This window comes from Ovis aries, chromosome 6 (assembly GCF_016772045.2).
Source record: "Ovis aries strain OAR_USU_Benz2616 breed Rambouillet chromosome 6, ARS-UI_Ramb_v3.0, whole genome shotgun sequence".
Lineage (NCBI taxonomy): Eukaryota > Metazoa > Chordata > Mammalia > Artiodactyla > Bovidae > Ovis > Ovis aries.
This window is the reverse complement of record NC_056059.1, coordinates 50,564,609-50,580,752: the sequence shown is the minus strand read 5'-3', so window position 1 is coordinate 50,580,752 and position 16,144 is coordinate 50,564,609. Positions and strand designations below refer to the sequence as shown.

Genomic DNA, 16,144 nt, shown 5'->3' with positions numbered 1-16,144 from the left:
CTGAAAGAAGGAAAATAAAAATTTATGCAGGTAAAAAAAAAAAACCTCTTATGAAGAAATTTCCCCAATGGCTTATGCCCAAAATTGGAATGTTGTGGTGGAGGTTTTGGAGAAGAGAATTTTTATTTGCAAATTACGTGTTTGTAAATAATAAATACATTCAGGTGGGAAAAAGTCAACTTGGATGAATCCTAGTTAGAAGCTGTAATAGTTTTAAGTTGTTGTTGTTTATAAACAGCATTAGAGTTCAATACAAACATCACTAAATTCCTGAAAATAACCCTTTATCTGCCTTTAGAACATTAATTCACCAGAAGTGATAATTAAGATTAGTTTTAGTGGTTTCAGCTCAATTCTTCTTGGAATGTCATTTCTCCCACAACACTAATGCTAAATAAAGCACTGTGTAATGTTCTGAAACAGAGTCGCTGCTTTAGAAAAGATTCTAAGGGCTTTTAAAATAAATAAGATAGAAAAGCAAAGCTGACTCTCTATGTATGTGTGTATATATATATATATATATATATATATACACACACACATATATATATGTGTATATATATATATATATATGCACAAAGATTGTACTATCTCTATAGAGTCATAAATGTAAATAAATGGATGATGAGCTTTGCTATAGCCTAGAATTTGGTTATATACAGTTTAAACATAAAACTCTAAACAATCATCATACTAAATTTTCTATATATAACCTGTACTACCATCCTCTTCTAGGAAAAGGAATGTTAAAATATCTGAAAGCATTGGTGATTATGATAAAGCAATGGTTTCATTTTATTTAGCTTTAAAAACAGTATGGGTTTTACTTTTGAAATTAATAAATTCACCAATTTGTATTTTACCAATAGGTTAAATTTAGAATAGAAAAAGCTAGATTGGTAAACTGCCTACCAAGGAAGCAATTCAATTGAAAAATAATAAAATGGCACTTTCTTTAAAAAATTAGAGGAAAAAAATAGTCCACAATTGTGTGTTAAGGACACTATTCAAGTAAAATGCATCTGCAAAGTTGGCAAAATGAAAAACAGTGTGGAAGCCAAAGTAATCATCACTACTGATGGAAAAAGTAAAAGATCATCCCAATTAGAATGCATAGAAAGTTTTTTTCATAAACAACGTATAGAAAGCTTTATTCATTTCCATTACAAATACGCTTTTATTGAGGGTATACTAAATGCTATATAGGAGCTTATGTCTACTGTCATTGTTCTGCTAAAATGAAAAATCCTCTTAACTTGCTGAATATATGTTCTAAACCACGTTAAGTTATTTTAATGAATGTCATCAATTGCTATCTTATATAAGGGGGGGAAACTATGAATTTCTGTTAAAAATCTATAAAATTTGAATACAATTTCCCCAATAATTTTACAGATAAAAACTAGAACCCAAAGCAGAATTATATACTACTGTTACAAAACATCAATTTTGATAGCCAAATATATAGTTATATTTACATAAGAAAACCTCAGGAGATTTCTGTCACTATTGAAATACATACAGAAAAAGTTACAGAAATTTAATTTTTTTTTCCCACTGGTAGAATGATTAAAAAAAAAGAACCCTGGACTCTGCATTCCATGTGTTGTACTCCTGTCCACATTATAGCCCTGATATGATCTCAGTCAAACTAACTTTCAAACTAAGACTCAGTTTCTTCTACAAAGTGAGGAGATTGGTTTGGTTAATATCTTTTAATTGTAAAATGTGATATCTCTAGAAATTTTGACATTAAATATTTTATTATGATATATTTTATGTCAGTTTTATTTGTGTTTAAAGTTTAAGTCTTTTCTACATATCAGTGTATGAATATCACAGTAAATAAGAGCCTAATAGCACCATAGTTAGTTTACATGAATACGTGTGTGTGTGTCTGTATGGGTGTGTGTGAGAGAGCAAGAGAGAGACAGAGGGGAGTTATGATATGTATTTATCACAGGAGTATGCTTTTCCACATGAGATACGTACTTACTCAAAAGATAACAAGAAAGAATGTTTTTGTTACAGTTGTCCAGCTGCATGATTTACTTACAATTATTAAATTGATTTTGTGGTCTTCGGTCAAATTCATTAATTGACTTAGGAGAAGTTTGAGATAAGGTTCAAACGGTCATACCTGGACTTCAAAAAAACTATATATCCATTGCAGATCAAATCAGTGAATGACCCTTTCCTTGATTCACAAACATCCAGAAAGTCGAGAACTGTTTGGTAGATAGCTCCTGACTAAAGACACTGTCTAACTTTCATCAGTCACTAGCCTCTTGTCTATGATTTCTGGCCATATGTAACAGAAATCCCACCATATGCAGATTCATTCTGCCTCTTCAAAGTCTCCTTGGTCATAGATAGCAGAACCATATTGTAGAAGTAATGCTTACGGAGTTAAAGCAGAAAGCTGCGGTTGGCATCACCATGCAAATGCATTTCCACTATAATACATATGGTATAACATACATTCACAAATAAATCGATACTCAGTTTTCTTAGTGCTTAGAACTGTAATAGATGATGGCAAGTCATTTCTTGCTTCCAAAATCTAAGTAATTAAAAAATAATTTCTGCCATATCTTTACAAAGTATATCATGGACATATTGACCACAAATTGATCAATTAAAGGGAACATTATTCTGACGACATTCAGCAGTTCTTTTAGGCAAAGGAAACTGTCACTGCAGTTAATATGAATTTTTCTTGAGTATTTCAGGATCAGCTACAAGTAGGGTTTTAAGTTAATGTTTATTCAAGCTGTATCCTCTATCTGCTTGCCAAAAATAAAATACATTACCTTCCATTTACTAAATAAAATGAAATTTTTACTTGCCAGTACATTATCTAAATAACATCATGGCAAAGATAAGATCTACAGGAGCTGAAAATAATATGCAAAGTAGGAACTATAGTTTTATATTGTCTATTAATCTTTTGAAAATATATTATTTTTAAGACAATTGAAAAATACTTAACACATAGTAAAATGAATAGAAAACAGAATGCTTCTGCTTTCATTTTACAAATCAAAAGCACAGTTGAACTTCCAGGTCACAAAACTTTAACAACCACCAAAGCCAGATTTACCAAGTAAAGGAAGAATGAAATGAAAAGGTGGATACTTAATGCTGTCAACAATCCCCATTTTTCTCAATTAGACACATTATTTAGTTGAGAACAAGGGCTCTTGTTTGAATTGCAAAGGCCTGAATTATGAAAACCTGGGCTACGTCATCAAATGTGCGGATTTCTGAAATAATTCCAGTATCTCTGCAACACATTATCTCCCAGATTCTGTCCAGGAGTAGCTATAGAATATTGATTTGACTGTCTCTAGAACCCATGAAAACAAACAAAAAAGAGGAAGGGGCATTTTTTACAAACTTTCATTTCTACAAAGCTGTTTAACTCACTATAGCCTAACCATTAACAGAACTTAGGAGCAACACTTATTCTCATGAAGATAAAAACACTGGAATAGACATCATTTTCATTGTATCACAAATAAGGAACTATAATAAGGTAATTCAGGAAAATTATAAGTTAATAAAGGCTTTATGTCAGATAAAATCTATTTTTTAATTAATCCCTACCATATGAAATTTAAAAATGGCAACTCTCAAGATGTTCTTTACATAAATTCAGCATTAAAGAGGAGAAATTATAAGAAAACTCTGAATTAAAAAAAATTCAGGCTTAATCAAAGAAAATACATTTTGGTGATGTTTAAAAAGGCAATATCTTTTAAAAATAAATATAGAAAATCATCTATCTACAGCACAAACAAAAATGAGAACAAAAAAGATCTCATTATGCCAGATGTCAAAACAGAATGTAAATTTGTAAATGGATCCCTTGTCTCCTGACAGCAATACTGAGTAGATGAAGCATATCAATTACTATCACTAATTACATTAAGGGGAATGTATTTCATTTGCCTTTATTTCATTTTAGATCAGCTGTTTATTGTGGTTAAAATTTCATACATCTTTCAAATGCTTAAGAACATATATGTTTTCCAAAGTTATTTTTGGCAAACTGCATGGCTTATTTGAACGGCTTTGTAGGTTTTCTCTTCTGATATATGGACTTCCTTGTTCAGTTAAGAGACTAACACCATACATTAGTTTATTTATAAGCATATCACTTTGCCTTTTAGACAGGATGCCACCACACTCTTGATATTGGCTGTTTTAAATATTCAAGAATATAGAGCTAACCCTATTTGATGAGTCAAATAAAGCTTAAGTGACAGAACAGAACATAGGAGATAGTTGTATAAAATATCTATAAATCTGCCACTTGATATGTCCACTCAAAAGTTTAAGATTACATAATTTAGAATGCAAATGTTAGTCAACCACAGGATACAAAGTTCTTTTAAGATGACAGTGAAGTACGTATTCTGCATAAAGATCTTTTCACATGCTTTCTCTTAACAAATTATCATTTTCTAAAGAAATCTCTACAAATCTCTATTTGTGGGTTCTATAGCTAATGTTATAAAAGTGCTGTTACTTTTAACTGGAATCTTCCTTGTTTATAAAACAGATAAAAGCACCAAAAACAAAATAGAAATCTGCCTCTAAAGCCTAGGTAAAGCGATAACAAACATACTTTCCACTTGGCATATTTTAGTTTATAGGAAATAAGACTCACGTACTTGAAAAGACATCTTTTTTAAAGTCATTTAATTCAATGTAGTTCAGACCTGTGTTTTCTTGGATTGCTTTGGTAACTGGATATAAAAGCATACTGTCTATTTCTCCTTATCCAAATAGTTACAATAAAGGAATACATCAAAAACATTTCTTTATAATGCTTATTTTTAAAATTATAGGAAACAATAAGAAATTAATATTTATCTCTTTTCTATACCTTTAATGAGCCCATCAATAACATCTTCAGTGAGGCTATAAAATAAACTTTTTACATTGTCTCAATTATTTTAAGATCACACATTCTATATGCAAAACATATTTAATAGAACACTCTTTATTGGATATTGCTTGACAGACATAAATATGTTTCCTGAAATGTTCTGGCGGTAAGAAATATGTAATGTTTTATTAGCAGAGTTGCTACAGCTTTAGGTACAGACGTTTCCAAACGGTTTTCATTTGTTGTGTGTCAAATGTTGATGGGTGAGAAGAGTAAACTTTGTGAGTTATACACTCACACACACACATTACACAAAACAAAACTTTCAAAAATAAATTATATATTTTCTGAAGTTCACCTCAGAATATACTTTGCTTTTTTTTTTCAGTTTCCACACTTCACTGAGAAAAAACTGTGTCAAATATTCCATAAAACCTTTATAGTCTCAATATATCACAATGCATACCAAAATATTCTCACACACTACATCAAACATGAACATTTTTGTTACTTGGTTTAAATAATACATGATTCATGCAATTTACTTTTGCTTATGAACTTTTCATACCAAATACATATACTACAAATGCCAACTGCATATCCTCATAAAAGCCTAATTGTATAGATACTGAAATATTAAAATGTAGTTTTTTATGGTATTTACATATCATTAAATATTTTTAAGTCAGCATTTTTGTCAGTCAGCATTTCAATATCTCAGACTTGGTACTTCATTTGCATGAATCAGCATCTGCTTATCTGTAAAATTCTGCATAATATATAATGTAGCTAAAACTACTTAGTGTCCAATTTGCATAGACAGCAGTAGTAACTTTAGAAATTTTGTCTTTGGATAAAATTATCCACTTAGTAGCACAAAAGAAAAGAATTTTAGGTTAAAACTAGCCATCCAAACAGTTCACACATATTTATCTGGAAACAAAAAACGTAGCATGAATTAGAATTGTCAAACACCAAGAGAAGCGTAAAATACCACTTACAGTGCTTTCTTCTGTAACTTAGTACACTCTGGTATAAGGTGCAAACTATAGTGGTGCACCTTTTGTAAATGTCTTCTACTAAATAAGTGGTATAAGAATTACACCAACATTAATTTCCTGCTGTTAAAAATTTAACTAATAGCTTTAAGAGTGAAGACATGACTTTGCAGAAGATGCCCTGTCTTAGATATTTAAATATATATGGGATGCATCTTACCTGTTTGCTGTATTTGTTATTGGTTTGACAGCTGTACTCAGAGCAGTGATCTGATCCAATTGAAATGTTGTCTCCTGCTCCCACAAACGTATTAGCTGGTGGTAGATCTTGTACGGCCTGGTGTTTTTTTCCTGCAGTTGGTGATTGGGGGTGAAGCTGGACAGTAGGCAAGGGGGAACTAGATTTGTAATGCCTGGCCAGGTCAGGACTGCCAGGCCCACCATTAACTGATCGGTATCGGCCCATGCTTGGGCTGTCTGACAGCTTCTCATTGACACTGTCATACCTCTGTCCATTTGGTTTAGAAGCTTCTACAGTGACAATGCTGCTATAGAGTGGCTGCTTAGATTTTTTGTTTTTCTTGTCCTTTTTAGGTTTTTTAGATTTGTCATGCTGTTGGGGTGTAAAAAAGTCTTCATGATCTTTTTTGCCGGCTTCATAGCCATTTTTATTTTTGGACCGGCAATATCTTGCCATCACTACAATTAAGATGATTAGAATCACAGTCATAATTCCAGCAACCACCCCAATGACAATACTGAGTCTCTGTTTGCTAATTTCATAGCTTGGGTCACCAGCTATATCCTGGGTGAGTGGGGTGTGCAAGCTTCTGGCTATTTGAGAGTCAATCACAGTTGCATTAGAAACACTTTCATTGACAAACACATGCACCAGAGTCGTGGTAGACTGGGAAGGCTGCCCACTGTCATTCACTTGCACCACCAACCTGTGCAAGCCATAATGCTTTTGGGTGAGTTTTCCCACTAAGGAAACCACACCACTGGTGGAATCAATCTCAAACAGCTTGAAGGGATTCCCTCCCACAATGCTGTAGTTAAGGTCTGCATTGATGCCATCATCACTGTCTGTTGCCAACACTGTAGCTACTACTGTCCTGACGTTACTTGAAGGTGGCAGTAAAGTGTAGGAAATATTTCTGGGAAGGGTGACAGTGGGAGCATTGTCATTCTCATCCATCACAAAGAGAGAGACCGTGGCTGTAGCAGATCTGGGAGGATCTCCCCCATCCACAGCTTTGACTCTGAAAGTGTATGTGGTCTGATGTTCTCTGTCAAAAGACATCGTGGAGTAAATAGTCCCCGTGTCATTTTCAATGGAAAAAATGTTACTGTTCTCCTCTATGTATAGGCTCATCTCTGCATTGCGCCCCTTGTCAGCATCCATCACTGTGACCATTCCCACGGGGCTGTTGGGCTGTAAATTTTCTTTCACATAAAAGGTAAAGACGTCCTGCATGAACTTAGGGTCATTGTCATTCTTGTCAGCCACCTGAACAATCACTGTGGTGCTGCCCTGTAGCACGGGGATGCCTTTGTCTCTGGCGTTAACTTTAAACTCGTACCTGTCAGTCTGCTCGCGGTCCAGCACGGTATTGACGAGAATGTCCCCAGAATCGGGATCGATGGCAAAGATCCCCATCACGGAAGAGTCCAGCGAGTAGGCGATTTCAGCGTTTTTCCCACTGTCCGCGTCTGTAGCCAGCACCGTGGCTACCCTCTCTCCCGGGATGTTGTTCTCAGGAAAGTACACCTCCACCACTGACTGGCCAAAGACAGGCGGGTTGTCGTTGGTGTCTCCCACCTTGACAATCAGGGAGTTGTTGCTGGAGAGACTGGGGCTGCCGGAGTCCACCGCTACTATGACCACGTTGAACTCCCTGGTCGTCTCATAGTCCAAAGGGGCCGAGGTGTGCAGGAAGTACTTTTTCTTGTTCTGGTCGCCCTCTGTGTCACTGGCCGGCTTGAGCTGGAAAGGCACGTCGCCCACCACGGTGCAGGTGACCACTCCATTCTCGCCTTGGTCTCGGTCAGACACCTGCACCAGGGCGATGGGGGTGTCCACCAGAACGTCCTCGGCCACGTTGGCCACCCCATCCTTGAGTGGGATACGCCCGATCTTGCGGATTTCAATGGACGGCACATTGTCGTTTTCGTCCTTGATATTAAGGACCACCGTGGCTTTGTCTGTCTTGGGAGGCTGCCCGCGATCGCGGGCCATGACCGTGAAGCGCAGCTGGTTCACTTCCTCGCGGTCTATACGGTGCAGGACACTGAGCCAGCCGGACGTCTCGTCTAGGCGCAGCAGCCGCCGCACGGACTCGGTAGCAGCCCCGAACACGTACTCAATCTGCCCGTTGACCCCCACGTCCAGGTCGGCGGCACGCAGCTGAAGGATGGGGGTTCCCGGGGCGCTGTTCTCGGCCAGGTCAGCCTCATACACGCTCTTCTCGAAGCGGGGGCTGTTGTCGTTCACGTCGGTGATGAGCACCCGCAGGATGGCCTGAGAGGAGCGAGGTGGGTCGCCACCGTCGCGCACCCTCAGGGTCAGCTCGTAGGAGTCGCGCTGTTCGCGGTCCAGCGCCCCCTTCACGATCAGTTGCGGCTGCTTTTCGCCATCCGGGGTGTCGGCCACCTGCAGTTCGAACACGCTGCTGCGTCCGCCGGGGCTGGTCCCGCCGCCGCCTTCTGGAGCGTCCAGCCTCCTCTTGGAGCCCCCGGGGCCGCCGCCGCTCCCGCCGTTCCCGCCGCCCCCAGGGTAGGGGGCGCTGTCGGCAGGCCCGGCGCGCCGGCCCTCGCCGCCGCCGCCGCCGCCGCCGCCCCCGGGCTCCTGTAGCAGCTCGTAGCGCTCAATGCCATTGCGGCCGAAGTCGCGGTCGGTGGCGGTGGGCAGCAGGTAGAGAGTGCCCACCGGCCGGTTCTCCTCCACCGTGAGGGTGAGCACGGGTGACGGGAAGGTGGGCGTGTTGTCGTTGATGTCGAGCACGATGACCCGACCCTCGAACAGGTCCACCCAGCTCTGCGAGGGCCCGATCACCGACACCTCGAAGTCCAAGAAGCACTCGTTCTCGTCGAAGATCATCTGACACTGGGGCAGTTTCTCGCGGTCAATGCGCCTCTCGCTCGTACTCAGCTCGCCGGTGAGATTGTCGATCTTCAGGTACTCTGAGCCCGACTCGAGGCTGAAAGTCACCTCACCGGAGCCGGTCACGATGCCCAAGTCCGAGGCGACGTTGCCGATGCGGACGTCTGCTGGGCCCTCCTCGGCCAGTCGGTACCGGAGGAGTTGCTTGGCGGCCGCTAGGCTGAGCGAAAGCGGCAAGAGGAGACAGCAGCCCAGACACCAGGCGCGCGCCCATCCCATGGTCCGCATCCTCAGCATCTTCTCCTGCTGCTGCTGCTACTGCTCCTTCTAATTACGGCCCCTTGGCGCCCCCCTCCTCTGGGGCCCGTGGCCTGCCCTCCTCCCAGTCCTCTCCCCTCTCCAGGAAGGGAAGAAGCAAGAGGGAACGTAGGGAGGGGGCAAGAGCAGCGTCCAGAGTCGGCCAGGGGGGACCAGCGATAGATCCTTCTTTTTGTTTTTTTCCTCCTCTTGCTTCTTCCGAAAGTTATTGTTTCATAATTTATGCAATGGGTGCTAATCGCCCGCTAGCCAGCCGCCGTTCAGTCGCAGTACTCACAGTTCACGGGACACTGCGCGCCGCGGGCTCGGCGCCCCCCCAGAGTCATACCCGCAACCGGCAGAGGAACCCCGGCTCCCGTCACTGCTCAGTCGAATGGGGCTGGAACTGCTCCGGCAGGCGGGCGGTGGAGCCGGGAAGCGGCCGGGAGAGAGCCGGCAGCCTCCCCCGCCTGCCAACCCCGCTCGTCTTTGCTGCTACTCGAGTTGAGTCCAGTTCACGTTCCAGGCACTCACTCCAGACCCAGCTTCTCCTCCGACTGCCCAGGCAAACGTGAGTCGCTTCCTGCAAGAGGTGCTAGGGCCAGCAACAAGCCAGTCTCAACTCCGACTCCGATTAGGCAGCGGGGGAGCCAGTCAACAGATCGAGAATGAAAAATCCCGGCAGGTCGCTTCGGGCACCGTGCAGTGGACACGACTCGAGTCACACAGCGGTCGGCGTCCGGGTTCCCCCCGTGCACGGAAAAGCAGCCCGAGCCATCTTCAGAGACGCCCTGAGTGTCGGTCCCGTCTCACCCAGAGAGCTCGGGTTTCTCTTTTCTCTTAACAACTCTGCGCAAGGTCATTAGTCTCGAAGCCGCCGCCTGAAACCGCAGCAGCCGTTCGCCCGCGGGGGTGAAGGCTGAGCCGTGCGCACCGCGCGGTGCCCAAGTTTGTGTTCGCAGCCGCAGAGTCCGTGCCTTTCCTCACCTGCATTCGGCCCGCATGTCAGAGCACTGGGATCTGCAGCGCTGTGCGCGATTCAGGGAGGAGATTGCAGCCTCTCTCTCTCCCCGCTCTCTCTCTCTCGATCCCTCCCCTCCCTCTCTCCTCCTCCTCTCTCCTCCCTCCTCCCGTTTCCCCTTTCCCCTTCTCCCACTCCTCTCTCCCTCACGCTCCCTCTCCTTTTTCCCAGTCCCAAAGCAGGCAACTCGAGCTGAACTTGATCCCTTTGCAGTTCAAAGGTGAGCAAACCAGGCTTGGTGGGCAGGCGACGCTGGCCTGGCAAAAGACCCCAGCCGGGCTCCCCCAACGGCAATTAACAAAGATGCCCAATTCTGTCCGGATTTCCGAAGAAAAGCACAAGGCATGGGGTGGGGGGAGGTGGAGTCAGAGACAGCTGCCAAGAAGCTTTAAAAAAAAAAAAAAAAAAAAAAACACACACACACACACACAGTTTGCCAAGGGGAGAAAAAGTGCCAGTCGGTTGTTGCCTCGGAAGTGCCCTGGCACGGCGGGTGAATTCCGCAGTTGTCTCGTCCCCTCTGGTGTCTGGGAGAGTCTAGTGCTAGCGCTCCTGCCGCCCCTTTGGCTGCCACGGCTCTAAGACACTGAATGGCAAGTGGGAAGCTCCAGCTCTTCAGCCGCGAGCCGGAAACCCGCAAGTTTGCCCAAAGTGATGGTTGCTGCCGGGAGCTCTCTGCCTTGCTTGCGGCTCAAGCTTGTCCCTGACGCTACTGCGGCGGCGGTAGCAGTGGAGCCTTGGAAACTACACACTCTCAGAGAAGGAGGGAGGAGGACCGAGGGGGAGGGAGACAGGAGGGAGCACTAGCCAGCCGCCCCGCTCCGGAAAACCCAGCTTCAGCTCCGGGGTCCACTCCAAGCGTGCGCGATCCTAACAAGTCCCCCTTAAGCCAAAGCTTGTCCTTCTCCCTCCCCAGCGAGTGCAGCCGCTGCCTTCTGGGGGAACTTGCTTTCCCTCCCTGGGGCTGGTAAATTTCCTTCTCGCTCTAGCTAATGCCGAGAGCGTGTGTGAGAGAGCAGAACATGTGTCAGCAAACGTTTCTCCTTCCCCTTCTCAGAGTATGTTCTTCATCCCTGCCCCCCACCCGCTGTCTCTGGTTCGCGAATTAGCTTCTCGGTTAAGGCTTGGTCAGCTGTGGCTTCGGGGACCCAGCGTGTGGCCAGGGAGCTACGCTGGTGTTCTGAGAAACCATGATGGGCTGCAGTCGTTAAGAGAGAACTGAGAACTCCTGAGAGAGTGGGAGAGCGATCCTTTTTTGGGAAAGCACAGTTAGGAGGGCTGAGGTTTGGGGAGGGGGAGGGTGCTCTGTCTTTGTTTAAATGCTTGGCATTCCTGTCGCCGTGCTTGCTTACGGGGTAGACCGTGTGTGCGCGCGCCTGGGGAATAAACACATGTTGGTAGCCTCTATATTATTTTCTGAGCAGAAATCTGCAGCTTTTAGTAACTGGCAAAGTGTAGCGTCACCTATCTGGATAAAAGGGAAATAAACTTTAATGTCAACTTTGTGTACCAAACTGTCCCTAGCTCCTTTTCTCTCCTCCTTTTGACTTTGTGCCACTAGAACGTAGATGGTGTTTCCCCACGCGAGGCTTCCCCAGTTTTTCAGACACTGCCACCGCAGCTCACCTCATCGGATTTCAAGTCTGGTCGCGTTTTCCGAACTATAGACATTTACTCTTCATTTATTTCAGCGGCAGTTAAACAAGGGGGCCTAGCCACGATTAGCGGGGGTTGAGGTGGGTAGGAAATACTTGGAGGAAATTCTAACCATCTCAAAAAAAAAAAGAATTGGGGCTGCTACTAGGTTTTGGTTAGTCCTCAGCCGGTTTGCTCAATTTAAAGGCATTAAAGGTCCTCCACTTAAAGGAACATTCAAAGCGAAAAGAAGAAAAGGGAAATACGGCCAGAATGAGTACTCTGCCTTTACGATACCTCTGTGGGGCGGCGGAATGATTTAAAGAGAAACACCGATAAAGTCTTTGAGCAGACACAGCGCGCTGTTATTTAGGCGGGCGCAGCCAGCAGGAATGGGGGGCGGGGGGGTAGGCGGCAGAGATTTCCAAGCATTCCCTATGGGGGATCGTAGAGGTGCGGAGGATGGAGCAATCTTGGTTTGTGCCATGGAGCTGGCGAGTATTTTCCAGTCGGCTAAAACAGTAGCACTCTGGGGGTAGTGGCTCCTCCTCTGAGGCCAGGCCGGGAATCCGGCCTTTCCACCCGCCTCCTCACCCCCTGTCCCTCCACCTCCTACCCCTTGCAGGCACCGGAGCCTCTCCGCTCTATATCTGCAGCATCAGCGAGAACTGCTCGGCGCGCAGACTCAGTGCTCACCGCCGCAGTCTAGAGCCGGGGGGCGGGGCCGGGCGCCGCAGAGCAGAAGCGGCAGGCTAAGTGTCAATAAAGCCAAATTCCCCTTGTATTGAGCAAACTCTGGTTTATCAAAACGCTGCCTCCCTGAGATACCCAGTCCCGTTTTTTCCAGGGTCCAAGACGGAAGCCCGCGCATTCCAATACGCGGCAATATGGTGCAGTAAACTCAGTCCTCTCGCCGCCTTTCCTAAGATTTTGCAAACTTCGGGCAGCCGCGTAGGCAGAGACACTGTACACTCCTTCTTGCCTCGCCAGACTGTAAACTTGAACAAGCCCGTGCGCCCACCGCTCCGACGCGCCGTCTTTAAGCGCACACCAGCGTGGGGGCGAAAAGAGTAGGCGGCTTTTCCCTAGAGCGTTGAAATTTTCTTCCAGATGACCGGGAGGTGGGGTGGAGTGGGGAGGGGGGCGCGGCGTCCTTCATAGTGGAGTGGTTTCCTCATTGCGAGTCACCAGCCCGCCCTTCCCACTCTCATCCCTACCAACTCCGCCGCGCAGCCAAACCGGCGTGGGAAATGGGTCCGACGTGCCGGGCATGGAGAATAGCGTGGCCAGACTGCCGAGGCCTGGAAGCCTTCTGGCTTCTCCCTTCCCCCACGTTCCCCGGCTCCGACCTTTCCGCCAGAGCAGCCCAGGAGTGTTGGCAGACTTGCCAGGTCGTTCGTAGGGTTCCTGGGAAAAGGAACCGAATGGGCGGGGTAGGCTTGTGGGCGAGGTGAGGAGAGGCTTCCGAGCGCCCTTGCCGCGGTCGGAGCCTCCCGTCCTCTTCCGCCCCCTGTCTAGGGACTGACACTCCAACTCCTGCCTCCAGCCGGCGCGAAGGATGAATGGAGGCGAGAAGCCGATTCCCCCACCCCCGCCCCATTTCCGCAGTCTCAGAGCCAGTGTCACAAGTGCTCAGCAATTTCATTAAATGCAACCGGGGGGCTAAATCCCCGGCGGTACGAGACCTCACCAAGGGAATCTGATATCCGGGTTCGCTCCCACCCACAAACCCCGCCCGGCCCTTCAAACCCGGGGCTGCATTTATCTTCTCAACCTGAGAGGAAAGGGTTCAGAAGGAAATGGAATAGAAAGTGTAACCGGCTGCAATAAATTAAAGAGCCCGCTGCCGCTGCTGTTGCTTTGGCGTCCAGAATTAGAGAAAACGAGATCAGTGTCCTAAAACCCGCCTTGATCAGATACAACGTCATCCCTTGTATGAACCAAAGTATCTGAGAGAATGTTGAAAAAAATTTTTTTAAAGGATAATAAAAAGAAATGTCCCTTTGAAACGAAGGTTTAAAAGGAAAATTTATTATAGAAATATCACTCCATTCTAATAGACACAATAAAAGCTCGGCCAACGATTTCTTTTCTATGCCAATATCTTACAATACTCGGTAGTTTTTGGTTTTTCTTTTTAAATTTATCGACTAACCTTTCTGACTTAAAACTGCTTTCCAGTAAAAAAAAAAAAAAATTCAATGACTGAGCTGAAAAATAGCATTCAGGGTCCGTGTTGTAGTTTAAGCCTTAAGAAAAGACAGGAAAAGGAAAAACAACAACAAAAGTTTATGGGTTAGAATGAATACAAAGAAGTAAGTGCCAGAGATATGATCTCTAGGGGGCTTTCATTCATTATAGACGCTGTATTTACGATAATACAAGAAAAAAGGTTAAATACAGTAAACATGATAGCCAGTTTTGGAAAGAAATATAAAGCAGTTTGACGGGAAGGGAGAAAGTGACTCAAGAACGCCACCAAGGGACAAACTGAGGAAATGACATCCCTACATCTCGAAATCCGTTGACCTTTTATCTTTTTCGAAGTTCGGTCATCTGTATCCACTTACTTATGTGTAAACACGTTTTTGAGGTCTTTAGGATCAATCATTTCTCCAACTACTTCTGGTAAACTTGATACTTTAGTTTTCTTTCTCTAAATAATCAAAAATGACTGTCCCTTAAACCTGTCATTTTAATAGTAAGTATAACTCGACTTACAGCAAGTATGATTCCTGGGACTTCGAGAAACTACAGGAATCTTTTGCAGCCTTAAATTCATGCTAGTAGTATTAAAATGTGTAGTATACATAAATGGCTAAATTATTCATTGAAATAACAGACTTTTTGATGGACATTAAAACTCAGCAGTTTAAATAAGGAAACCACAGATTTCCTTTTAAGCAGGTAATAACTGCTTGCATCAGTGGTTATTTAATTGGTCTCCAGCCAAGAAATAGAACAAGTTGTACCGTGTAAATCATGAGATCATGCAATGCAAAGCCATATAATGCAATATACCAGTAGTAGAAGAACACAAGCTAAGAACTAAACTAAGTTGATTCATACTGCCTATTTGAATAACTGTTAAACATTCCTGTAAGTCTAGTACAAAAACAAGAGAAAAAGAAATTCATGAAAATAATTTTAAGAGTTTAAATATTAGTTTATAGTCTGTGTGATTTACTGGTTTAAATGTAGTGTTTTTGTTTAAAAATGACACCTGATAGAAATATTTCACTTTAAGCACAGACAAATTGAGGGAATGTTTTTCTAGAGTTTTAAATGTCAAGATATATTCAATATAACATAGATTTTAAATTTATGTGAAATATATCTAATCAGATACTGTAACTGACAAATGCATTTTTTATTTACAAGATTATGGATTTTTTCCAACTTTACGGTAATTTTTATACATTTGCAAATATCTAAGCTTGAGAGGAAAACAGTATTTTGCAAAATCTGGGTGAGTTTTTGGGAGAAAGACCCTTGATAGGTCAAAACAGTATATCCTATTATTTTTGATCATCTGAGGCTGTCCCCTGTCTTTATCTATGGTAAAATTGAACATTCCAATGCCCTTTCCTGAGACATTTGGCATTTCTTTACTACTGTGGCAAGATATGTCAAATGCTACTGTGACTAATGACCTCTAAGCCTAGATAATATATTAAGGGTTTGGGGAAAAATATCTCATTATAATGGATTGTATTAATATAATACTCAAATAAATGACCTTGCTTGTACTAAGTATGGTTAAAAATTATGAATTAGCTTTATAAATTTTATTCCCTATGTTGACCTATGCTAACTGGATCACTTATGTTAATTACCAATACCAGGTATTATAAAACATTACTCAATCAAATTTAACTCATTAAAATTTAGAAAATACAAAATGTAGAATGTTTCTAGGATGGGTAATATAGTAAATTTGATTAACTACTTTACTAGCAATGAATTTTTCAGTGATATATGCTCATCCTTATATGGTAATCCTTGGGACCTTTCCCCAAATACAATATTTGCTTGCTAACTTCTGGCCCTAGTATGGGATTACTCTTCTCAGCCCCCTTGTGGCTAGATGATGCCATTGACTAGGTCTGGGTAACCATTAATAGAAGTGGAAGTTCACCTCCGAAATGAACAGGGATGGCTAAAATGAAATCACTGTTCAGCTCTGTCAGTTA

The 16,144-nt window shown here is 43.4% G+C and overlaps 1 protein-coding gene across 7 annotated transcripts in view; it reads right to left on the bottom strand.

The window, feature by feature from the left end:
- Window positions 1-10,317, bottom strand: part of PCDH7 (protocadherin 7) — a 466,886-nt gene extending 456,569 nt beyond the window's left edge. For all 7 annotated transcript variants that reach the window (XM_015096433.4, XM_027970916.3, XM_042251304.2 and 4 more), the window contains exon 1: window positions 6,116-10,317. In XM_015096433.4, coding sequence (XP_014951919.2) covers window positions 6,116-9,295 — 3,180 coding nt within the window. In that variant the 5' untranslated portion in view covers window positions 9,296-10,317. The remainder of the gene's footprint in view (window positions 1-6,115) is intronic.
- Window positions 10,318-16,144: the final 5,827 nt, after the last annotated feature.